Source organism: Alligator sinensis, unplaced genomic scaffold, assembly GCF_000455745.1.
Source record: "Alligator sinensis unplaced genomic scaffold, ASM45574v1 scaffold1165_1, whole genome shotgun sequence".
NCBI classification, from domain to species: domain Eukaryota; kingdom Metazoa; phylum Chordata; order Crocodylia; family Alligatoridae; genus Alligator; species Alligator sinensis.
The window spans coordinates 358,081-381,340 of NW_005842477.1; the positions used below are offsets into that span (position 1 = coordinate 358,081).

A 23,260-nucleotide genomic window follows, 5' to 3' on the forward strand; every position below is an offset into this window, starting at 1 on the left:
AGAAAGAACAAAAATGGAGCACTACAGTAAGAAGAAATGACTGAGGAAAGGCCCCAAAGAAATGTTGGGGGTGGGGGGGAGGCAGAGCTCCCTGTTTCATTCCCCTTATCTGGCTGGGATCTAGTGATCTTTTTTTCTATAAGCCACAATTCGACCCTTGAAGATCAGAGTGCTTTTTGCCAGTAACATCAGCCACCCCATCTGATTACAGCTGATGGCATTTGACAAGAGATCGATTTAGTCAACTGCCAGGAAAAGCAGGAGCTGCAAAACAGTGTTTGAGTGATGCTTTAGCCATGATGGTCCAAGAAATATGGAAAAAGAAAGGATTTTTATGGGTGATACCTTTTATTGGACCAACTGCATGGTAGGGATAGACTTAGACATTGGTGACATGTAAGGGGTGCACATGCATTCCCTGACCTTGGCAGTGCACCCCCTGCAAAAAGTGCTGCCCACAGTGGTGCCTGAGGACAGTTGCCACTCACCAACCCCCTCCACCCCTCGTTGCCAACACTGCCAGCAGCATCTGCAGGTGGCCTCTGATTGCCACTGGCCGCTGCCAGCGGCATCTGCGGGTGATCGCCGACCACTGGTCAGAGTTCACCACCCCCGCCACCAACACCACCACAGCTGCCTGCAGGAGCTCACCCCCGCCACCACCTGTGTGCAGTTCCTGTGCCGCCTCAGCCTCCGGGGGCATGCAGCATTCATGGACATTGACAAGCTTTTAAATGTAGTCCATTCTGTTGTAGGCACTACAGTGCATTCAAAAGCTTGTCCAAGTGTAGCCCAACCTTACAGATGATCTAAAAAAGATGACACCTGCAAAAATCCTTGCCAGCTACAAAGCAGAAATTTTCTGTTTGTCCACATAGAAATTGAACTGGGAAGGGATGACAGAGACAGGGAATAGTCCTTATCTATCCTTGATAATATTTCTAGCCAGCTAGTAAAGAAGAAACTCTTCTGTTGTAACTGTTATGGGGAATCGTTTCCCCAGTGACTGTAGAAAAACTATTTTATTCATAACTTAACTCTTGTCTGTGGGAGAAAATGGGTGTGTCCTGTGCTGCTTGATGGGAAAGTCCTATTCTGTAATTTATTTTAAGATGGAATATTTTACTTTACTCAATAGAGGAAATGCATCATAAAGGCCATGGTATGGAAATAATTAAGTGCTTGTTCTTGTTAGTAACATGCAGCAGATTATCTCTAGCAGGCTTTTGTATCAACAACTATGAGAATATGGAGCCAACTTTGCCCTGGAAATTCCCACTGTACTTTTCGTCTGTATTTATGGTGTATTGTTTGTAAGCATCTGTGTTTGATTTATAACTCAAAGTAACGTTACCTGGATAAAACCACCTTCACGTGTCATAGTCTGGAAACCTAGTCTGTAACCCCATCACCCCTTCTTGTGAAGGGCTTAATCAAAAAGTTTTTTTGAAAGTACAAATTAATTTTTGAGCATTCTTCAGTTACCTGTTATTTTATTGGCATGCTGTTTTCTAGCATGTTGGAAAGACATAGTTTTTTGCTTTGGTTTGTGTGTTGGTTTTTTATGTGACCCTCCTGCTTGGTCCCTATTATGTTATCCCAATATTTGTAATTGTTTTTAATTATCAAATTGCCTAGTTTACCTGATACTGAAGGTAAAGCACCTTGGCTATCGTTTTTGGGTCACACTAAACATCTTTTTTTAAAGATAGGTATACAGTATATACAGTTTATCTTTCATTTGTTGCCTCAGTAGCTGTTTTAATGAGAAACGGCATGTTTTTGTGAGCAACTCAGACCCTTCTTATAGACTTATCAGCTATACTGTGGCTTGATTCTGTGGCTATGTAAAGAACACAAAGTATGTTGCAATCAGCCCTTGGAGAAACAAAGATAGGAGAGAGTCGTTTGCTATGGTGGAAAATGCATGTAGTTTAAATGTGGTAGAAGAAAAGGGCAATAGTAGCTGCTGCTCCTCAGTCTCAGGAACCATGGACATATCTGAAAAGATCTAAACAACATGAGTAATTTTCAGTTTAAATTAGATGGGACTGAAGAAGAAAGAGCTTGAAGTATTGAGGTGAATAATGCCATTCATGAATGTTACAGAGAGAGCCTATGTCATGTTAGGCTACGTAAATCAGAAAAGGCTTTTGAAGCTTCAGTAAATAATAGTACCTCTTTGTAAACATAAACCTGGAAAATAGTTCTTTGGTTGTTGTGGTTTAAAAATTAAACAAAGTACAGAGCAGCAAGGTGGTTTCTAGCATTTGAAAAAAAACAGTTCTAAAAGGAGTAAGGCAAGTTGATGCCAGGGATGAATTTGGCTGAACATGTTCAGCTTCAGAAGACCATCTCATATATTTTGCTTAATTCAAATCCATTATTATTTTGTTTTCACAAGAAACAATGCTGACTTGGGTAATGGGACTTTTGATCTGGATTGTTGTAAGGAAGAAGGCAAATGGATTGGCTGAACAACTCGCAGGCTGTAACACCACACGTGCTATATCATGGAAGTTCTGGACAGAGAGTTCAGTGCCATTGTATCCATTATCAATAGTCTAAAACATAATGATGTCTCTTTAGCCGTAGTGTGCGTAATTTATGGAAGTAAAGTTGTTGATCTGGTTAAGTAAATTTATTCCAACTGCAGTTACAACAATGGCCTCATTTGTTAAATGGCACAGCCATTATAGCACAACTATGCACACAAAAGATAGAGCATATCACATGGGGCTTCTTACAGGAAAATTTGACCAGGCCCTATCCCCTTACGAAAAGGGAGGTGTCAAACTTCTAATGGCAGTCTCCAGATGGAATAATCCTCTGGTAAAAGTATACTATGCAAACAACATGGGAATCTCTGTAAATAATGTAGACATACAGCACTACCCTAGTGTTTGCCTGATAACAGAAACGGTGTTAGAAGTCAGTCGAATAATAGATGGTGGCTCTAAGTGTTAAGCTTCTGTGAGTGCCAATAGCACAAAAAAACTTGGTCCAGTTAGTGCAAAAAAAGGTAGTTAATGAAGCAGTATGAATAAAAAATGTGGTATGTGGCTTGGGATAGTCCCATTTTATGATTCAGGAAAAAACTTGTCCAGGGAACTGGGAAGGATTCTGCCTGAGCATAATGAGTACAATTCAAATCAGGACCTAACACATTCTTGCTAATGAACAGTGCAAGCACTCTGAGTTTATCACTGCCCAACGATATAAGGGATTTGATGATTGACGTGTTTCTCCCCCCCACACACAGAATTACAGCCGGACATATAAGGTCTATCTAGTAAAACGCATAAAGGAACCACAATTATTCTCATTCGACAAAAAATTTAGAAGGTAAATGGGATATCAGAAGAGGGAAAAACGCCCCAATAGACAATCCTAAAAAATATTACCCTGCATCCAGTAGACAAAACACTAAGTTTGGTGCTAATGACAATACAGGAAGTGACTGCAATTTTGTTAATCAGGATGTGCTGTGCTATCTGCATCACGTACATCAGAAAGTCAAATTGCAGAACCAGATTGGAAAAGAATTAGCTTTGGCTGTAAATAAAGCTGAAGCAACCAATGATACCCACCTTATTAAATACTGATGCTTATTTGCTAATCATTGCTATTGTATTATGCTTTGTAACATTGCCTAACAACCAGGCACCATTGATCAGTTGTTACTAGATTGGGTTATGTGTACATGAAGTTTTCTTCCTCATCAGAAAGTACAAACTATGCCAAAACCGGTAAAACAAAGTGGCAGGAATCGTCATCTATTATTTCTGGACTTTTGAACCAAAAACATGAAACTGTAGTGAATAGGTAACAAATTAAAAAAAAAAAGTGGTGATGTTACTGCATAAAAAAGCAATCCTTGTGGAGGATTCAGGAATTGGATATGCCCTTTGAATTAATTGCAGTACAGGTTCTCTCTACGCACAATTTTTTTTTCTAGTCCTTAGAAATCTTTGTTTTCTATCAGCGCCAAAATTTTAAGGGACTTTGTCAATTTGATTTTATTTTTAAGTTTAGCATTATTAAACATTAACTTAGCAAATTTAATAACATTCCACTTTTTTGCTTAAGCACCCTTTTAAATAGCATGTCCTGAGCAGAGTTTGAAAAAAATTTCTTTCCCCTGGTTTGCATCAACACTCCAATGCCAATCATGCCACGGCCACTTTTTTTTTTTTTTTAATTTGTACAATGTCTGCTTCCCATTTAGTTTAATTTTGCTGCTACTTCTACTAGTGCGCAGCCTAGTGAAGGGCTTCGAGGAAAGGCATGTCATCCACAAGGCAGTGAAATTGGCTATCCAGTGATCTTGCCAAATGTACACGTTAAAACAACAAAGCTGATTATATTTTTATCTGATTTCTTTTCTCATCATCTAACACATTATAAATAACAATAGTGCAAATATTAGGATGGAAATAAGCTGATGGTGCCTCAGATCTTGTTCATCTAGAAGTTATGCAATTAAAAATATTTAAGCCATCATTCTTTGAATTGGCGAGTTAGGTCACTTGAGAAATGTCTTGGGAAGTAATTTTTCTGGACATGTTCAGGTAAGCTGGATCCAGGACAGTATTACAGACCATTACTCTAGACAGGTGTGATATGCAAGAGGATCAATACCTTAATAAGCACTAAATAAGTACTGTTTTCATGAATAATAAAACCCTTCCCCATTCTCATTTTTACTTCTTCTTGCCTTTCATCCCCAGCCCAAAGAGCCGATTGATTCAATTAAAGAAAGAAAAGCTGGAATACACTCCTGGAGAGCATGAACATGGGTTGTTCCCAGCCCCTATTCATGTTGGTGAGTACTTCATGTATGTTCTTTATTGCTGGTGGGGAAAGGTGCCATTTCTTAGGTGGGGTTAAACTGTTCTGTTTGGATTTTCTTGTTTGAACATAATTGTCTCAGACTCTGACCAAAGCAAATTATGCTTCTGTGCTTAGTTGGTTAGTGATTTCTTTCTTTTGTATGAATTAATGTGGCTGTGTTGCACAATTGCATTGTGTCCTTGGAGGCTCAGGTTTAGCATGCAGTGCAGTGATCTTGTTCGTTCTTGCTGTGAGGCCACGACCTCCAGTTTATTTGTACCAGCAGACACAAACAAACTTCTGCAATAAAGATAAGGCTGCTTTAATTACTCTGTATTGGGGAGCAGGAGAGTGGCTTAACTACAGAATAGAATTACAAGGTTTAATTCTCTGCCAAATAACTTTAGTAGTGCCTGCTTAATGAGGGCTAGAGAATGTTCCATAGTCTCTAGGCTCATTGCCAGGGTACTTGAAAGAGCCTTTTGTTTCACCCAGCGAGGTTGTAGCAAATTCCCAACAGATTTAGCTGTTTCCTAGAACTGTCTATGGATAAATAAAACTTTAAAAATAAGAACTAATTTAAGAGCAAGTTGTACGGAAAACATTAGACTTATTTTTTTTCCAGTTTTCTCACTCATGGAGGTATGCATGTGAACCTAAAGGCATATGAAGGGGTTTGTTTAGGCCCAGGAAGGCCATGAGATGATGGTATAGGGTTGACTTTGGCTTCAGATCCGTGCAAAAATGTCCCAACAAAATGTTAAGACTGCATTTAACTAAACATATCCTGGTGTCTGTGTTGCCAAATCATGACACTTGGGTAGCCAGGTTCATAATGGCCCATTTCCTCCTCTAAGGGAGGAAGGAGCACTGGGGATGAATGCTGCATCCTGCGGTGAGAGTGGCAAGACCCAGCCTGCACCAACAACTGTGAACCATTTCTGAAAACTTAGTTCAGCCCTAGGTCACCTGACATTGTCAAAACTAGTCTGATCAAGTCTGTGCTTAGCATTTTCAGTACTAGTTAATGGGAACTGATTTTATTGAATAATTTCCAATGCTGTTGAGTTTGGTAAAATCATAGAAAATTAGGGTTGCCAGGGACCTCAGGAGGTCGCATCTAGTCCAACCCGCTGCTCAAAGCAGGACAGTCCCCAACTAAATCATCCCAGCCAAGGCTTTGTCGAGCCAGATTTTGAAAACTTCCACCACCTCTGTAGGTAACTCATTCCAGTACTTCACCACCCTCCTAGTGAGAGAGTTGTTCCTAATATCCAACCTAAATCTCCATTGCTGCAACTGGAGCCCATTGCTCCTTGTTCTGTCATCTGCCACCACTGAGAACAGTCCAGCTCCATCCTCTTTGCAACCACCCTGCAGGGAGTTGAAGGCTGCTATCATATCCCCTCTCAGTCTTCTCTTCTTGAGACTAAAGCCCAGTTGCCTCAATCTTTCCTCATAAGTCATGTTCCCCAGCCCCCGAGCCACTTTCATTGCCCTCATCTGGAGTCTCTCCAATGTGTCCACATCCTTTCTGTAGGGGGAGAGGGACACAACTGGACACAGGACTCCAGATGTGGCCTCACCAGTGCAAATAGAAGGGAAGAATCACTGTCCTCAGTCTGCTGGCAACACTTATACCAACGCAGCCTAGTATGCTGTTAGCCTAAATCCTTCTAGACTCAGGGAAGGAGTGTGTGTCAAACCTTACTTGAGATTTCCTAATTAGAAAGAACCAGTGAATAGCATATGACATAGCTCCCCTCTTCATCTTCCAGTCATATAGCTACTCAGATTTGTAGTATGTGTCCTCTACAGACTGCCTAATGCCAGTTGACTTAAGAAGTTCAGTGACGTCATTTCTTATATAGAAATGATGGAATGGGCTGCAGATACACTCTGAAGTAATGTACCTTAAATTTTATTCAGGTCACTTTTGCTGCTTAAGAAAGAGAAAGCGTTATGAAGATATGGAGCTAGGGGTCAGAGAACCCTGCAGTTCACGAAGAGATGTAATTGCTTTTAGGGAATCACTGTTCTCTAGCAGAGCAAAGCTAGTAAAAAGAGCCATTTGCCGTTTCAGCAGCAGTTTTAATGCTCACTTCGGTAAAATGTGTAGGAAACAAAATTAACCTTTGTGAGTAGGTCTGGTGGGATATGACATACTGTAAACTAGAATGGTTGCTAAATAATGCCATTCACTTCCTATTAACATATTTTTAATAAACTCACTAGTATTATCCATCTCAGAAGAGCTGTATGCCATGGTTATAGCATACTGAAAGACTCAGATGACTTTTACGAGCACCCATCTGAGTACTAATTTGGCAGATATTCCAGAGGAGCAGTCAGAAGAACAGTCAGCATCAACTGTTTGTTTTGTAGACATATCAGACTGAATGGAAGCCCATTTTTAACCCTACCCTGTTTCCCTTACTTCAAGGGCAGTGGTCCATAGATCAGAAAATTTCACTCTAAATTAGGCCAAGAACAAGTCCTGTATAGTCCTTGTGTTTAAAAATGGTATACTGAAATCTCGTGTTAATATATTTATATGGAGAAACAACAATAAGAAGCCTTATTTGCAGTTGTACATAATTTGGGGACAGGGAGTAGTGAAAAGCAAATACTAGCGTAAAGCCTTGACCTGAAAGACAGCTGTGGAAATGCCTTACAGAAAGGAACAGTTAGTGCACTGTGGGGTGCAGAACATCAGCAGGACACCATTATATACAGTGTCCCTTAGTAATATAATTGCAAATATTAGTGTGTGAAATATTGCAATAGCAAAACAGCCTTCTTATTAGGGAAAATTGATTTTTGAAGATTACAAAGCAAGTCTTTTTATATCTGTAAAGTGTGTTCTGCTCCTCCAATCGCTCACTTGATAGCGACGCCTAGGAGCATGCCTGCAGGGATTCTGGCATTGCTGTTAGGATTTTTGCAGTTAGCATTAGAATTTTATGATGTTCTTAAGGATCAGTCATCAAAGTACAACTTAAACCCCCTCCTCCTTACCCCAGTGTCTCTCTTGCACCCATACCAGGAAGCCATTCTCATAACTACAAGTACAGTTTGTGACCTTTCTGAATAGACAGCTATTCACTTGGTACCCATAAAATCAAGCCTAGCTGTGGCAGTGCCATAGAGTGCCAGAAACACCAGCATTTTGTGGTCCTTTTGGAGTGTTCTTTACAGACATGTTTCTTGTGCTCCCCCAATAAACAAAATGTTCTTTGAGGATTCTGCTATTCTGCCTTTGTGGCTTGCAAGGACTGAGGTGCCCTGTCAAAATTATGGCTCTGTGCCCGTGAGTGTTCTTGTATGTGAATATGAGCGTATGACTTATAAACCTTTTATTTTTTCAGGGAAGTATCTGAGACAAAAGAGAATAGACTTCCAGCTGCCTTATGACATCCTCTGGCAATGGAAACACAATCAGGTACAAAATAAAAATGTTACTAGGTGCCAAGATAGCATTCACAACTGATGAAAAGAGGAAAAACAGATCTCTTATGCCAAGCCACAGTTATATTTTTTGAGTATTGATAAATATTTTTGTTTATCTTAGTGAGTGAGAAAAAAGTATTTGTATATATATTTAATGTGGACAATTTCCATTTTTCCCTCCCTTGCAAAATAGAAGCAGTTCAGTTGGTTTCTGTGAGAGAGCCAATCTTTATTTCTGCTGACTTTTATTTTGGTAGGCTACATACTTTCTGGAGGGATCTTGTTTTAGACGCGCCTTGGGAGAATTCAGATGTACTGCCAACAACACTGAGAAATTTCAGACGTTATTTTTCTTGGATCTGTCCCAGCAGAGGGGAATTTATTTTTCACTTGCAAGCTGAAATTTTCATATTGCAGGAATTGGAGAAAGTGTTTAACGGTAGCATTCTTTTTAAAGAGCTTTAAATATGTGCAAGCCTAAAAATAGGAATTTTTTTTTTCTTGAGAAGTTTCCACCAGAATTTAACACTGCATTTAACGCAGGAGGGTAAAACCATCCCCAGCTCTGCAGAAAGGAATGAGCTCTAAGAAATGTAACCTAACCATGTAAATGATTGTAACCTATTTCCAAGATGGTTCTGGTTCCAGGCATTCATCAGAAAGCTACCATATCTAACCTTAACACAGCAAAAGTTGTTGATATTCTAGTGGTGCAGAGTTTCTGGTAATGGCCTGAAAATAATTTATTTATGTCTGTTTTATTATGTAATTATAACATAATACTTTAATATTATTACATATTCATTAGATAATTTAACATTATTTGAGGTATCTATTTACTTATGTGTTCCTTATCCAATATAGGAACACTGATATAAAATCATTTTGTTATACAATTTGTCTGTCGCATTTACCATTGAAGAGTGTTCTTAGTAGAACACATGCCCATGCAAGTAAATCATCATGTTTATTTTAAAACTTGTTTAAGAGAAGAAGTTATTTGCTGTTGCACATAGAATTATACTGCAGTCTCTTTCAGCAAGGGTTCAAATCATAAATACGCAGCAATATTAATCTACCTTCCCTCTGGACTTCTCTCTGAAAATAGCAAAATAATTAAGTGATAGGTTTTGATTATCCTCTTCTTTCTTTTTGCTTATTTCATTGTACTATCAATGTGTTACAGTACTGCTAAATCTGATGCCATTCTGCAAAGTGACTTTAAATAAGTTTTCTTCAGTGCTAAAAAATAATAATACCCCAAATGGTTGAAAATTAGCTTGCCCCCATGGATTTTCAGGGAACATGGGGGAGCAAACCAATTAGGGAAAGTTGCTTATTGAGCTCTTTAACTGAGCATTCTGTTTAGATACATTTTAACCTCTGCTCTGATGCTCCCTTTCAGAGAAATAGCATGAACCCAAGAGAGAGTTCTTTGTGTATATTTTATCTAATAATTAATATAAGCATTCTGAATGTAAAACATGTCCATTTCTCTGTTGCCTCTGAATGGCAACTACACTTGTGCAATATATTAAGAATCTATTTTTCTTCCTTCTAGCTGTATAAAAAGCCAGATGTCCCACTTTACAAAAAAATCCGTTCTAGTAAGTAATTTTTTAATTTATTTTTTTTTGTTATTTCTATAATGCAGCAATTCTTAACCAGGGGAGGGGGCCTCAGCATCCTGAAGTGCTACAAGATCATTTTAAGGGTGCTGTATAATAACAGCATGATTAAGTTTGCAAACACCTACACGTGATTCACAAAATAATTCCAGAGATTTCAAATAGAATTCCATAGCATCAAAATCTGTTGTAGTCTTTCTGAGTTCTTTGTAACAGAAGAAGTTCTGTATTATGTCTTCATAGTAAAAGAAATGAGTGAAAACTACGGGCTGGCATTTTCTGAGGCAGCCTTGAGACTAAACAGGTTGAGAGCCAGTGCAATAATGTATTAATGGAGATGTACCTGTTATATAAGCTGCGTCATTATGAAACTTCTACATGAGATCTACTTTTCCATCTCCCATTTTTCTCTGTCCCATCTGAGCCCCTTCCCACCTTCTCTTCTGATCTGTCACTTGGGTGGAAACATTTTAAATAGTTCTGTGTTTATGTGGGGAAAAAATATTTTCCCTTTTTCCTTCCCCTTCCTCTTTCCAGATGTCTATGTTGATGTTAAGCCTCTTTCTGGCTATGAGGCTACAACCTGCAACTGTAAGAAACCAGATGACAACAATGGAAAGGGCTGCGTAGAAGACTGTCTTAACAGGTAAGAAATATCTTAACTGAGCCCAAGGGAATTCCCTGAAGAATCTGTTTCTCCTAGGCTGATATTTTTGCAAAGAAAGAATTTTGATAGGTGTGATCAGGATCTCAACAACATTAAATGATTCCAGTGCAAGAAAATACGAATGCAGAAGCAGGCAGAATAGTGTACTAGCTACTGCTTGAGTGATGAGAGTTTTTATGTGCATGTGCATCCTTTCTCTTGCTCTCCAGATGGGAGCGCTTTCTCTGGGTTGGCTTTCACCTGTACCGTGGGCAAAGCTTTTACAACCTCATCTTTATTTCATGAACCACAGTAGAAGTCAGTTTCTGGAAATCCTTTGGATGCAGTTTAGTTTGAGGACAGGATGGATTTTCTCAGTTGCTGTGAGAGTAGACTTCTTTGGTAAACTGTTCAGAAAAGAGTAGTTAGTGATGGAACAGGGCATAGTGATGGAGCTTGAAAAAGGCAGCTCAGTAGAGGAGGGAAAGTATGAAGAAAGAACAGGAATCCCATGAGAAACAGAGTATGTAGTCATTACTGGAAAGAGAAGAGCCAGGCAGAAAGTAAGAACAAAAATACAGTATAGGGAATTTGATCTCATCCATGTTATCAGAACTGCTTACTGTGTAGAAGAGCGTGAGATTTCTCCAATCTTAGGAAACTAAGAGCTCGCTTTCTCATTTTTTATCATAACTGAACCAAGTTTATTTGTGAAAGTTTTCCATCTCTTGAGTGCTAAGTACAGCTCTAGAAATCTGTATAAAGTCTAGGTTACCAGACAGATTGCACTTAAAAAAACCCAATAATTTAGTTATATCTTCAAAAGTATTCCCACAAGGTGTGAAAAGACAGGGGTTTCCTGTTCCTGTCTCCCAAGTGACATACCTGCAGCTTACTCAGCCTCTTTGAAATATTACCATAGTGTCCACTGCCCACTCAGATTCAGACCTGTATTACAGCATCACAAGAGGAATTCAAATGGATCATTGTACCAAAACTGTTCCTTCTCGTCCCAGAGATGGAACCATCCATAATCATCTTTGCCAGGATTAAAACCATAACATTCTGGGAAACTGTGAGAACTGAAAAAAAAAGAATTGTTCACATGTATAGTAGATATCCAAAGATCAGTAAAAAGGTGCCACTTCTTAGCCAGTTAAAAAAAAAATCTTAGTCTTATTTTCCTCTACAGAGTGGGTTTCCCTTGAAGTTCTTATGTAAATATTACATTTTTATTTGATCTCTTATATTTTATTTTTGTATGGAAAATTATTTTGAACCAAAAATTTCATTTTTATAAACAAGTCATCAAAACTGATACCTTCATATCTCAAAAGTTTGAGCTTTGATGAATTGACATTAATCAACAGAAAAACATTTAGTTGAAAAATTTCAATCTAGCTACAATTAGAGCTTTTGTTAGCTTTCCATCTTTACTTGGATTTGAAGATCTCTGGACTCCCTCAAGACAGACAGTTCATTGCATTGTTCATTCAGAGAAGGGAGCTGGGACTAGTATCAGCTTTGTGGCCCAAGAAGGATGCTAAAGCCACCAGTTGTCACAGGGTTGGGGAAAATTAACCTTTAACAGGTCTTTAGGGTGTGTGTTGTGTATGTGGTGGCTCTCCATGTATGTTTACCATGCCCCTTTAGCTTGTTAGTCTTTGGTTTTAGGATGCTTTTGCAGAGTGTTCCTCTAATACATGCCCTTGTTTGTCATTGGTTGTAGGATGATCTTTGCAGAGTGTTCTCCTAACACATGTCCTTGTGGAGAACAGTGTTGTAACCAGCGGATTCAGCGGCATGAGTGGGTGCAGTGTTTGGAACGTTTCCGTGCTGAAGAGAAAGGTTGGGGTATTCGCACCAAAGAGCCTTTAAAAGCAGGACAATTTATCATCGAATACTTGGGAGAAGTTGTTAGTGAGCAAGAGTTCAGGTAGATGCATTTCATTGCTATTTGGAATGGCAAGCTTACTAAATATCTTTGAGCACATTGAGAAATTAGTAACTACGGGTGAGAAGGGAAGAAAAGGAGTCTTTTTTTCTGTTGGCCTACAGGTGAAACTGTAGAATTTAGCATTTAAATCAACAAACCTTCAGTCTGTAACTCAGTTTTAGTCTATGTAACAACATTTGCAGGGTCTCTTCTGTATATGCTCAGTGCCACAAGTGAATGACTTTGATACAGAAACATGCACTATGCAGGATTCCAGTTGTACAAAGCAGAATCAGCAAGTAGCATTGGGCAGGAAAGGAAATGAGTCTTCACAGATGGACAGGGAGACAAAGAACAACAGCTGGGAGTATTAATACCCAAAGAAGGGAATGAAAGCCTACTCATGTTAACTACATGCTAACTACTTCCAGAGCTCAGTGAGAAGGCAGATATAATGCTTGCCTGTAGAGTTAGCAGCTAGCACAGCTGACCACATTTCCTTCCTTCCTGCATGGAGACTTCTCTAATTCTAGGAATGTGTGTCCAACCACAGAAAACCAAGCTGTGAAGGGGCAGGGATGATGGGTTTTTGAGAACGTATAGAACATTGTGTATACATACACAGGTATAGTCTTCCAGGTAATAAAGGTTACAATTAATTTGCAGAACCAGTGGCAACATAGCCACGTGGCAACAAGCTTCCAAACTCTCACCTTGCTCTGGTAGTGGCCTAGATCATGCCTCGGTCTTTCACTGTTCCTCATTCACCTCATCTGTAAATTGGAGGTAGTAATGCATATCCTACACCTCTTGATGGAAGGTCCTAATAAATGTAAAGTGCCATTAATATTTTCTCTCTAAACCACCTTACCAGATTCCTACACACTATTACCATGTTTTTCCTTGTTTGTTTTCCTGTAACAGTCAGAATCACAAATAACTTTCCTGCATTGCCTCCTAGGAACCGGATGATTGAACAGTATCATAATCACAGTGATCATTACTGCCTGAATTTAGACAGTGGAATGGTGATTGATAGCTATCGCATGGGCAATGAGGCTCGATTTATCAACCACAGCTGTAATCCTAACTGTGAGATGCAGAAATGGTAAGAAACTAATTCTGTATGTACCAAACCACTGGCTATAGCAGTGGCTAAGGGGGAGGTAGGCTATGTACCTTGGAGAAACAAGTCTCAGAACAAGACAAGAGATAAAATAATTTACTAAGGTACTTGTGCTGCATAAAACTTGCACTGTATTGCTGCCTCCTGCCTGCTAGACAGTTTTGAGGCAGAACCTAAGTACTCTGTTCTGGCAGCAGTTACAGCATGTCAGCTGTCATATTACTAACCTGCTTTAACATGGGCAGGACTCCATGGTGCAGTAAAGTAATCTGCACGCTTGCTGCTTCTGGCAATGCAAATGTACACAGGAGTGAGGACAGTGTACACTCTGCATTCCGTTTTGAACAGAGAGGCCTTATGCTAAGGTAGCAGGGGATGCTGTAGGTATGTGTTGAGCATGTTGGCAGAGTTGTGGCTTTGCTGTAGAATATTGGTTGTGTATAACAAGATTCAAACATGTTGGTAGCATAGTGAGAGAGCTTGCCACGCTTGTCTAAACTTGTGGCTTTAGCCAAAACTAATTAGTCTTTCATTTATATAAACATTAAAACAACAGGCAAAATAGTGGATAAAAGATTTTAATAAGTTTGTCAAACTATAAGCAGAGAATTTGTGGCTCAGAATGAAATGCTGCAAGGAAGTGATTTTTGGCATTTGAAGGTGGGTGTTGCAGTGACTAATGTAACGTAGCTCCTCTCCTGAATCATAGTTTCCTGTTGTTTGTCAGCACAACAGGCGTTTATTTGGTTTCAAAAAGAGTTGGTATGAGAGTGGACAAACAAAGGAGAGTGGTAAAAATTAGGAACAAGTTATTCAAGGCCCATTGACATCATTGTTTACTATATCTAACCTCTCTGTTAGGTGGGCAAAGCCAGTTTTCCCTCTATCTCATTCCTTTGTCACTGTTTCTAGACTTTGCTGCCCCAGTATGGTAATCCTTCCTTTTTTGTGTCCTTGTGACAAAGTATTTAGCAGAACTTGCAGATTCATTTGCATCTGACAGGTGGTGCCATGAGTGCTTCTGGAATGGCCTTGAACTTGCAATGCTGGGCTATCAACTATGTGCCTTGGCACCCGCACCATCCCAGCACCCGATATGGTAATATAAGCGGGAAAAGTTTCACTCTTATTTTTTCTTCAGGTCTGTAAATGGTGTCTACCGAATCGGACTGTATGCACTTAAGGATATGCCTGCTGGCACTGAACTGACTTATGACTACAACTTTCATTCATTTAATGTTGAAAAACAGGTAAAGATCAAACTACTCAACTTCATTCAACTGCATGTCTGTGCAGGTTGTTTTGGAGTGCTTTGGTATCCAAGAATAGGGATAGATTCTTCAAGCAGTATTATAATTTCATTAAAAAGAATTCTCCTTTTTCTTTCAAAGCAACTCTGCAAATGTGGTTTTGACAAATGCAGAGGAATAATAGGAGGCAAGAGTCAGCGGATGAATGGACTGTCAAGTAAAACCAACCAGCCTGTCACCACACACAGGAGACCTGGGCGATCGAAAGAAAAAAGGAAGTCGAAACACAAATTAAAGAAGAGGGTGAGTACCAGGACCAGCTTCTCTTGCGCTAACAGGTTACCAGGAAGTCGGTCTGTAACTGAGACCACTTGTGCATGTGTATACATAAGCAACAAACCAGATCCTGCTCTAGAAGTTATCGCCCATGTAAGTCCTGGCCACATTTGTGCCTAGTTTCTCTCACCAGAAATGGTCTGTTTTACAGAAGGGCCACATGCCTGAGGAGCCCAGTGAGAGCGTGAGCACTCCAACCCGGCTGACCCCACAGCTGCAGATGAAACCCATGTCCAACAGGGAAAGGTAGGGATGGATTTCAGTGTTTTGTTTTGCTTTTTTTCTCCCTAGCAATACCAGGTTTTAAAAATATTGAATTTTTTTTTTTTTTTTTTTTTTTTGCTATAAGACAGGGCGTCATAGAGTGTCCTGCTGAGAAGGAAAGAATGCTGGGATCTGTTTTAAATGGACCATTCGTGACGAGGGAATGTGCTTACTCACATCTGGGGTGACAGGATCTGTTGTCCTTAATCTGACATTAGAATCATGATCAGTGTGGTAGGAGGGCAAATGCACGTTCCACGTCAGTGTTCCTATCGCTTCCAGGTCATGGATAACTGTTACTCCTAAAAGTAGGCAAACCTGTTACTAGCCAGTACAGAAAGCCTCGGTCCTCTTCAGCTGATTTTTTTCAACAGTGAATCTGCTTTAAGGAAGCATGACTGACCAACGTGAGGCATGCGTCTGTGTGGAACTAGCCCCCAAGATGTCCTAACTGTGCAACTAAATTTGTTGAGTTAGTACTGCAGGCAGCAAGTGTAATTCTGCAGACAGTGATGTGTTTAACTCCTTTTAAAATAAGTGGTAGAGATTTTGTCATGTTTTGTGGAACAGATAATAAAATGAGAATGGGTTCCAGGAGAGTAAGTTCAGTGCCCTAGCACTGTCGACCAGCACAGGGTACAATGATGCAATTGTCATAGCACAGATTAACCATAAAGATAAGGTTCAGCATGCATCCCACAATTTCAGCTGGGGCCTATACCGGTTATGGCTTTGTAAATCAACACAGCCACTTTAAACGCAGTCCACCACTTTCCCAGGCTGACACCACCAATCATAGATCATGTGGGGAGTCAGTTGCTGCATTATACAGTAGCTTCTTACTGGTAGCAAAGCTGAAGGCATAGTATGTGAGAATAATGATAATGACAGCTTGCAAATACATCCCTTTCTTTTGTTTGGTTATCACAGTGTAAAGGCAGCTAAATGCATAGGCTGTGTAAATTGTGCAGCTAAAAATCATGGCTGTGTAGCAGAAATAATCCAGGTTTCGTGGAAAGAATGTAGCTGAAAATAAGGAAAGCTAGCTTACAACTTCCAGTGGTGCCATGCTGTAAACAGGTGCACAAAAAAGAGACTCTACCCATTGTGATTGTCCCAACCCAAAAGCAAGGCACACCACATGCTTCTCAAGAACTCTTTTGATGGAAAAGTTATTTGGGCACATGTAGGTGTAGATACCTCTTTAAGTACATATATGCCTCTTCCACACAAGGCCAGAATTTACTTTAATAGTTTTTTCTGTTGGGGCTGTGCGTGTACCTTGTGTCTCCATGGGTTCCTGTGCAGGATCATGAAGGGCAGAGCGATCACAGTCTCCCTTCATTCTTATCACAATGGCAGTGCAGCACAGCAGTTCAGAAGATTGCAAGCTCATCTGTTTGAGGTTAACACGCATCTAGAGGGGATCCAAAACCTGTTACTGTAGTGTAAGTGATCATTGTTCCCTGTCTGTACCTCCAGATGGAGTTCTAGTCTGCCTAAAAATCATAGCCTTGGGTTTCCCAAAAGTACTTCCAAAGACATCGGGGGAGGGCAAAAACCAAGCTCTTTTCTGCTGCTTCCCAGGTTAAGATATTGACATTACACAGTGAAGTGATTCCCAATGCTCTTCTGTTTTTTGTAGGAATTTTGTGCTAAAACACCACGTCTTCCTGGTACGGAATTGGGAGAAGATTCGGCAAAAGCAAGAAGAAGTTAAGCACGTCAGTGACAGCATCCACTCTGCATCTTTGTACAACCGCTGGAATGGAATTTGTCGAGATGATGGCAACATCAAATCTGGTAAGGCCTGCACAGTTTCCTGATACTGCCATTTCCCTTCTTCTCAGGACTTAGTCAAACTGTGCAGGCATGATAACTTATATCCACAGATAAGTCAAATCAGTCCTGTATGCAGGTTATTAAGGGAGTCTCAGCAGCTTTCTAAATATAGATATAGATATATATGTATTTATGTGTATGAAAGTAGTAAGTTCTCTGAGAAAATTATTCGGTAATATTTTTCATTAAGGAGTTCTGCACTCTCCACTGAAGCATCTAGCAGTAGTCACTCTCAGAGCTAGGTGTCTGAACTTGATAGACTACTGATCTGATTATATATATAATTTGTTCTGCTTTGCTGGGTCTTAAAAGCTGTTTATCTCCAAGTGGAAGGTCCATTGCTCACTTTGAATTCATCTTCTTCCCCTTCTCCCCTAACTAAAAGGTAACTTTTAGTAGCTGTCATTCTAAAGAACTGAAAGCTTTGCTGGACTGGCCTTATAATGAAAAAGCGTTTACTGCTGACCCAATGCCTACAGCAGCAGTTATGCTAACTTTGAGAGCTGCCCTTATCATAACAAGAAGCCTCTCTTGTTCTGGCCTTTTGGCAACAGTTTTCTGGCTCGCAGCTTGTTATATGGGTGGGACAAAATGTGTCTGCCAAAGGAAAAATACAAAAGCTGTTCCTAAACATCGCTTCTGTCAGAGGTTCAAATTCTGCCCCTAGTTACAACCAGAGGACCCCTCTTTAGGAGTGACCCTCTTTTGGTGGTTAAGACAGACACTGAGAGGTGTGTGGTTTGGGCTGTCTACTGGTATCTACTGGCTGCTTTATCCCATTCTCATACCACCACAAACTAGCCAGAAATCCAGCAAAACTAGCTAGAGCAGCACAAAGAAGCTAAAGCATACAGGTGAACCTAACCTGTTGCCTTTATTGTGATGCATTATTATTGTTTGTAGGAAATATGTGTCTGTACTTAGTGAAAGGCAGGAGACATGTTAATCTTTTCTCATCATAAGTACCCAATTCAAGAAAACTACATTGCTTCTTGCAGTTGAATTTGAAGGTGTTTCTTTGCTCCCCTCTTTCAGATGTCTTCATGACTCAGTTCTCAGCCCTACAAACCTCCCGCTCTGTACGAACACGACGTTTGGCTGCAGCTGAAGAGAACGTTGAAGTGGCCCGTGCTGCCCGTCTTGCACAGATCTTCAAGGAGATTTGCGATAGCATCATCTCCTATAAAGGTGAATGTTATTCTGCTAACAGTGTCCATTGAGACCTTATTGGCTTCCTGAAAAGGTTGTTCTGAGTATAACATATTAAAAAGGAATGAACTTATTTCAGGAGTTTAAACAAACCCTTCTTCTGTTTTCCCTTCTACTGCTAGCCATCACTCCATTCTGTACAGCTTCTTCCCCTTTCCCCAAGTCTGCAGAAGGGGATGTCCTACAAAAGTGTGATTTTTGTTGTTGTTGTTGTTGTTGTTGTTGCTTGGATTCAACTCTGATCCGTTGTACAGAATCATGCTGTGATGTAGTTGACTGCCAGCACTCTACCTGCAAACATAGCACAACAGCCAACTTAAAACACTCAACATTTATTTTACCTGTGTGTGAGGGCAGAAAGGGGCCCACTTTTTGGGGGGTTACATTTATTTGTTGCTTCTTTTTTTTTTAATTCTACTGTGGCAACTGCTGCTAAAGTTTATCCTTCCCTTACAGACTCCTCCAGGCAGGCTCTTGCAGCTCCACTGCTGAACCTGCCCCCTAAAAAAAAGTAAGTTTTTGCCTCTCTGGTCCATGATTACTTAACACTAGTTTGCATAGCTTGGAAATTTTGGTGAAAATTATAAATGCACTCCTATTTCAGAAATGCAGATTACTACGAGAAGATCTCTGACCCACTGGACCTTGCCACCATTGAGAAGCAGATCCTGACCGGGTATTATAAAACAGTAGAAGCTTTTGATGGGGACATGCTGAAGGTCTTCCGAAATGCTGAGGTGAGGCTGCCTTAGGCCTTAGAGCTGTTATGCAGGCAGTGTAGATATGGCCCAATATAATGGTCTTCTCAGGTTTTTGTGACAGAAGAACAGCATTATAAAGAGAGATGCCAATAATGCTCTTCTGCCAAACAGCATTGGTGCAGACAGTGACACTGATATCTTGTTCACTTCATCCCCTTCTCTTAACATTCTCCTACCACCTGGGGTCAGACATAAAAAAGGCTCAAAAGATCTGTGCAGACCTCCAATCTGAAGGGACCAGGATGCTTGCCAGAGGAAATAAATTGTCCCTATACCTGTCTTTAGATATCTAAAGTACATGGGCATCAGAGATGTTCAAGAGCTGCCAGGGCAAGTGCTTCTGATACATGGACATATGGAGAGGATAAAGTGTATACACTTGCCCCACATGTACATGTAGCCCAGAGCAGTGGAGATGTGCAGAAGAGTGAACTGCTGCTTTTATTTTTTTTATCCAGAAGTATTATGGCAGGAAGTCCCCAATTGGGCGTGATGTATGTCGGCTGCGGAAGGCATATTACAGTGCTCGCCACGAGGCCTCTGCCCAAATTGATGAGATTGTGGGGGAAACTGCCAGTGAAGCTGACAGCAGCGAGACATCTGTCTGTGAAAAGGAGAACGGGCACGAGAAGGATGAGGATGTGATCCGCTGTATTTGTGGCCTTTACAAAGATGAAGGGCTGATGATCCAGTGTGAAAAATGCATGGTGAGGAGAACCTTGGTCAATAAAGCCTTTACCCATAGCTCCCGCATAGCTGACAGGTGAATCATCCCTTCCCTTCTCCAAAGAAAATTTGGATCTTCTATTTCCGCACAGAAAATACAATTAGCATCACTAGGGAGAGGAGCTAATAATTCTGTTAAACTGCTAATAATCTTGTTAAACTGTTCTCCAAAAGAAGATAAAACTCCAGTAATGAGCCTCTGAACCGCCAATTGCATACAGATCTTACTTTCCTGGGCATTGTATGAAATAGTTAAAAAGAAGCCCCAGGTTTCCTTTAGGATGCTTGCCCTCATGCTTTCTTTACTCTGAAATTGTTTTTAATCTATAAATTAAAACCCAGGTCTTCCTAACCAGGACATGTCTTTGTAGGTTTGGCAACACTGTGACTGCATGGGTGTCAATTCAGATGTTGAACACTACTTGTGTGAGCAGTGCGAACCTCGATCTGTCAGCAGGGTAAAACATTTTCAATTTTTTTTGCAGCGCTCACACTCATACCTTTTCACGTGCCAGGGTGTAACTAGTGTTTTGGTAAAGAGGGAATTCTCACTGTTCTTAGTTTTGTGCTTGCATGCAAATAGTATGGAAACAGTTCACAAGCCAGCCTCTCCTCCAAACTAGCAAAGGCAGAAAGTGAGTCTCTGAAGTAGTCTATGCCACAATTTATAACTGTCAACAATATAATATAGCTTTCATATTAGTAGCCAAAATTCTTTATCTCCTACAATAAAGGAAGAGAAATTCACAGGAAAGTTTCCCCATTTTCTAGGGCTGTGAAACCAGATGAGGCCAGTATAGGACTGAGGCAAAGAGAGGATGGGTAAAGCTCAAGCATGACTGGACACCAGTCCAAGTTACCATCTCTTCAAATTTTGTTCAACTTTCTGTTAAATTTAAATTCTTGTTCTGCGTCCAGCTCTACCAAGTATTTCCAGAAGATAGGAAGTGTGGTTGGTAACAGCCCCAGGTCTGTACTGATTGTACTGAACGATGGAAAGGAAGGGTTGGGCCATTTCATCAGTCTGTCTTCTTTCTTCCAGGAGGTTCCTATGATTCCTCGTCCCCATTATGCCCAGCCTGGCTGTGTTTATTATATATGTCTGCTAAGGGATGATCTGCTGCTGCGTCAAGGTATGTCCATCCTCTGATAGTGGTGATTTCTGTCAGAGGGAAAGCTCAAAGAGCTCTCTGCTATAACCTTGATTCAGATGTATGCAACTTTTTGAGTAGGAAACGGTGAACTTTGCTATTACAGAGGTGACAGAGTGAGGAAGCTGAGATCCTGAAGCTGATTGGTGAATATGCACTTAAGTATCTTGAGCAAGGGCTTCCTTCTGACCAGAGAGGGTGAGTGCTGAGATGGTTGCTAGGAGCAAATGAAGAAAGCAAGCCAAGGAAGGATGGAAGGGCTGCAGCCACATTAAACAAAAACACCTGTTAGTTCACTTAGCCTATCCTTTGCTCTGTACAACATATACTGCAGGTCCCCTGGGAGCAGTTCTGTCCCTTTCACAGCTCAGTGTCAGGAGCTTTTTCTAGATACTGAACCTGAATTTTCTTTTTCTTAATTTCATCCCACAGATACAAGGTTAGAAAGAGGCCAATACATATAAAGAGAACTGCTCAAGAATGAGTAAAGCCAGTTGGTATGTTTGTCAAAGGGGGGTGGGAGATTTTTCAGGATGGGGAGAGATACTAAAAAGAGTATGGGAGGCTGAGCCTTCCCCATCCTGCGTCTGGAGTGCTCATTCCCTCCACCCTTCGAATTCCCTCTGCAATAGTCACCTCGTCTGCATTATAAATTCATGGTTTGCTCTTCATTGTAGTTTCTGTTGGTGGGTTGTTGGTTGGGGAATTCGGGGCTCCCAGGTTTGCTTTTGGTTTCTTTTTCAAGTATTTATGTATGTAGTTGTTTTGTGGAGGCACCCACAATCGTACTAAAACAATTAGGTGAACTGTGAACAACCCATTCATAGGTGCATTGAGATTAAGACAAGAAAGGATCACTAGATTGTCCAGTTTGCCCAGGTATCTCTGCATCAAGTTCAGTTACTTTAATTAGACCACAGCAGTTCAGTCTTTAGAAGCTTCAATCAATTGCTCTGAGAACAAGAGAGACAAAGGCCCCTGCAGTGGCAAGGAGTTGGTTAAGTGAGAGAGAAGTCCAGGTAATCCCAGCAAGCAAATACACATACCAAACTGCAGAGCAAGGTGAAAGGCCCCAGAGTCCTTGCCAGCCTGGCCTGGATCAGATCAGAAGGCAGGGTAGAGATGCACCTTATGCATCTCTGATTTAGTCAGTCTGTAAGGTGCACCTCTACTGTGCCTTTGTTCAATCTGTCTTCTGACTAACATGGCTACCTCTCTGGATCAGATGATCCAATCCTTCCCAACCTCAAATCTGGGGATCAGTTTGACCGTGAGCGTACAAATGAGATGCATAGATCAGGCATCGTAAGAGAGGATTCTTTGCACCACTTCAGAGCACTGCTGTACCCCAGCCCATGTCCAGTGTCTAACTGTCACTAATCTCTGATGCTTCAGAGAGAAGTGAAACACACACCATATATGTGGCCAATTGTACATCAGGGAAGAAAATCCTTCCCGACTGCTGCCAAGTGATGGTGAGTCCAGCACCGCCCCAGGTGAGGGGTTCCATCCGCACTGCACAGAAACTCTTCTTTTGAGGTTGAGTTTGTTGAATTTCGAGTTCTAGACACTGCATCTTATTATTGTGCCTTTGTCAGCAAGACTGAAAAACCTCCAGCTATCAGATCTTTTTTATATGTAAGTACCTGAACACAGTAATTAAGACATCTCTAATCCTACTCTTCAATAAACAGAACAGGTTAAGTTCCTTAATCTTCACACTTGAAACACTTGTTTTTCATTCCCTGGATGATTCTGCTGCAGGCTGTTCACAGTCATGGGCTGCCACAACAGATTTTCCAATATTCAGGGCCGGAAAACAGAATTGATGGTGTTGGGAGTTGTAGCTTACCGAATGAAATAGGATTTCCCAGAAGCCTGTCCTGAGATCCACCCAGACCTTGGGATGCTCTGAGGGATAGGAAGCTTGGTATGGAGACTCCCCTCTGGCAGTGTTCTCTCTAATGCACCAGCAGGAACAGCTGCAATTCCCCCTGCCTGCTTTTCAGACTCTTTCAGCTGCACCCAGCCCTTCTTTCCTCTTTCAGAGTAGAAGGGAAAATAAACTATGCAGCTCTTAGTCTTTCTTCATATGGAAAGAG

At 40.7% G+C, this 23,260-nt stretch overlaps 1 protein-coding gene across 6 annotated transcripts in view; it reads left to right on the top strand.

Annotated features, from left to right (window-relative positions):
- The window catches only part of ASH1L (ASH1 like histone lysine methyltransferase), an 85,391-nt gene that overhangs the window by 54,867 nt on the left and 7,264 nt on the right, over positions 1-23,260 (top strand). For 4 of the 6 annotated variants that reach the window (XM_014523332.2, XM_025212659.1, XM_025212660.1 and 1 more), the window contains 17 exons: positions 4,731-4,825; positions 8,202-8,275; positions 9,845-9,890; positions 10,449-10,557; positions 12,287-12,493; positions 13,455-13,601; positions 14,761-14,869; positions 15,011-15,172; positions 15,357-15,451; positions 15,555-15,653; positions 17,115-17,272; positions 18,347-18,499; positions 18,977-19,031; positions 19,125-19,257; positions 19,740-19,988; positions 20,379-20,465; positions 21,050-21,140. In XM_014523332.2, coding sequence (XP_014378818.1) covers positions 4,731-4,825; positions 8,202-8,275; positions 9,845-9,890; positions 10,449-10,557; positions 12,287-12,493; positions 13,455-13,601; positions 14,761-14,869; positions 15,011-15,172; positions 15,357-15,451; positions 15,555-15,653; positions 17,115-17,272; positions 18,347-18,499; positions 18,977-19,031; positions 19,125-19,257; positions 19,740-19,988; positions 20,379-20,465; positions 21,050-21,140 — 2,069 coding nt within the window. Of the gene's footprint in view, positions 1-4,730; positions 4,826-8,201; positions 8,276-9,844; positions 9,891-10,448; positions 10,558-12,286; positions 12,494-13,454; positions 13,602-14,760; positions 14,870-15,010; positions 15,173-15,356; positions 15,452-15,554; positions 15,654-17,114; positions 17,273-18,346; positions 18,500-18,976; positions 19,032-19,124; positions 19,258-19,739; positions 19,989-20,378; positions 20,466-21,049; positions 21,141-21,590; positions 23,183-23,260 lie in introns of those variants that run through there. The other 2 variants (XM_025212658.1, XM_014523333.2) reach the window with 2 other exon arrangements.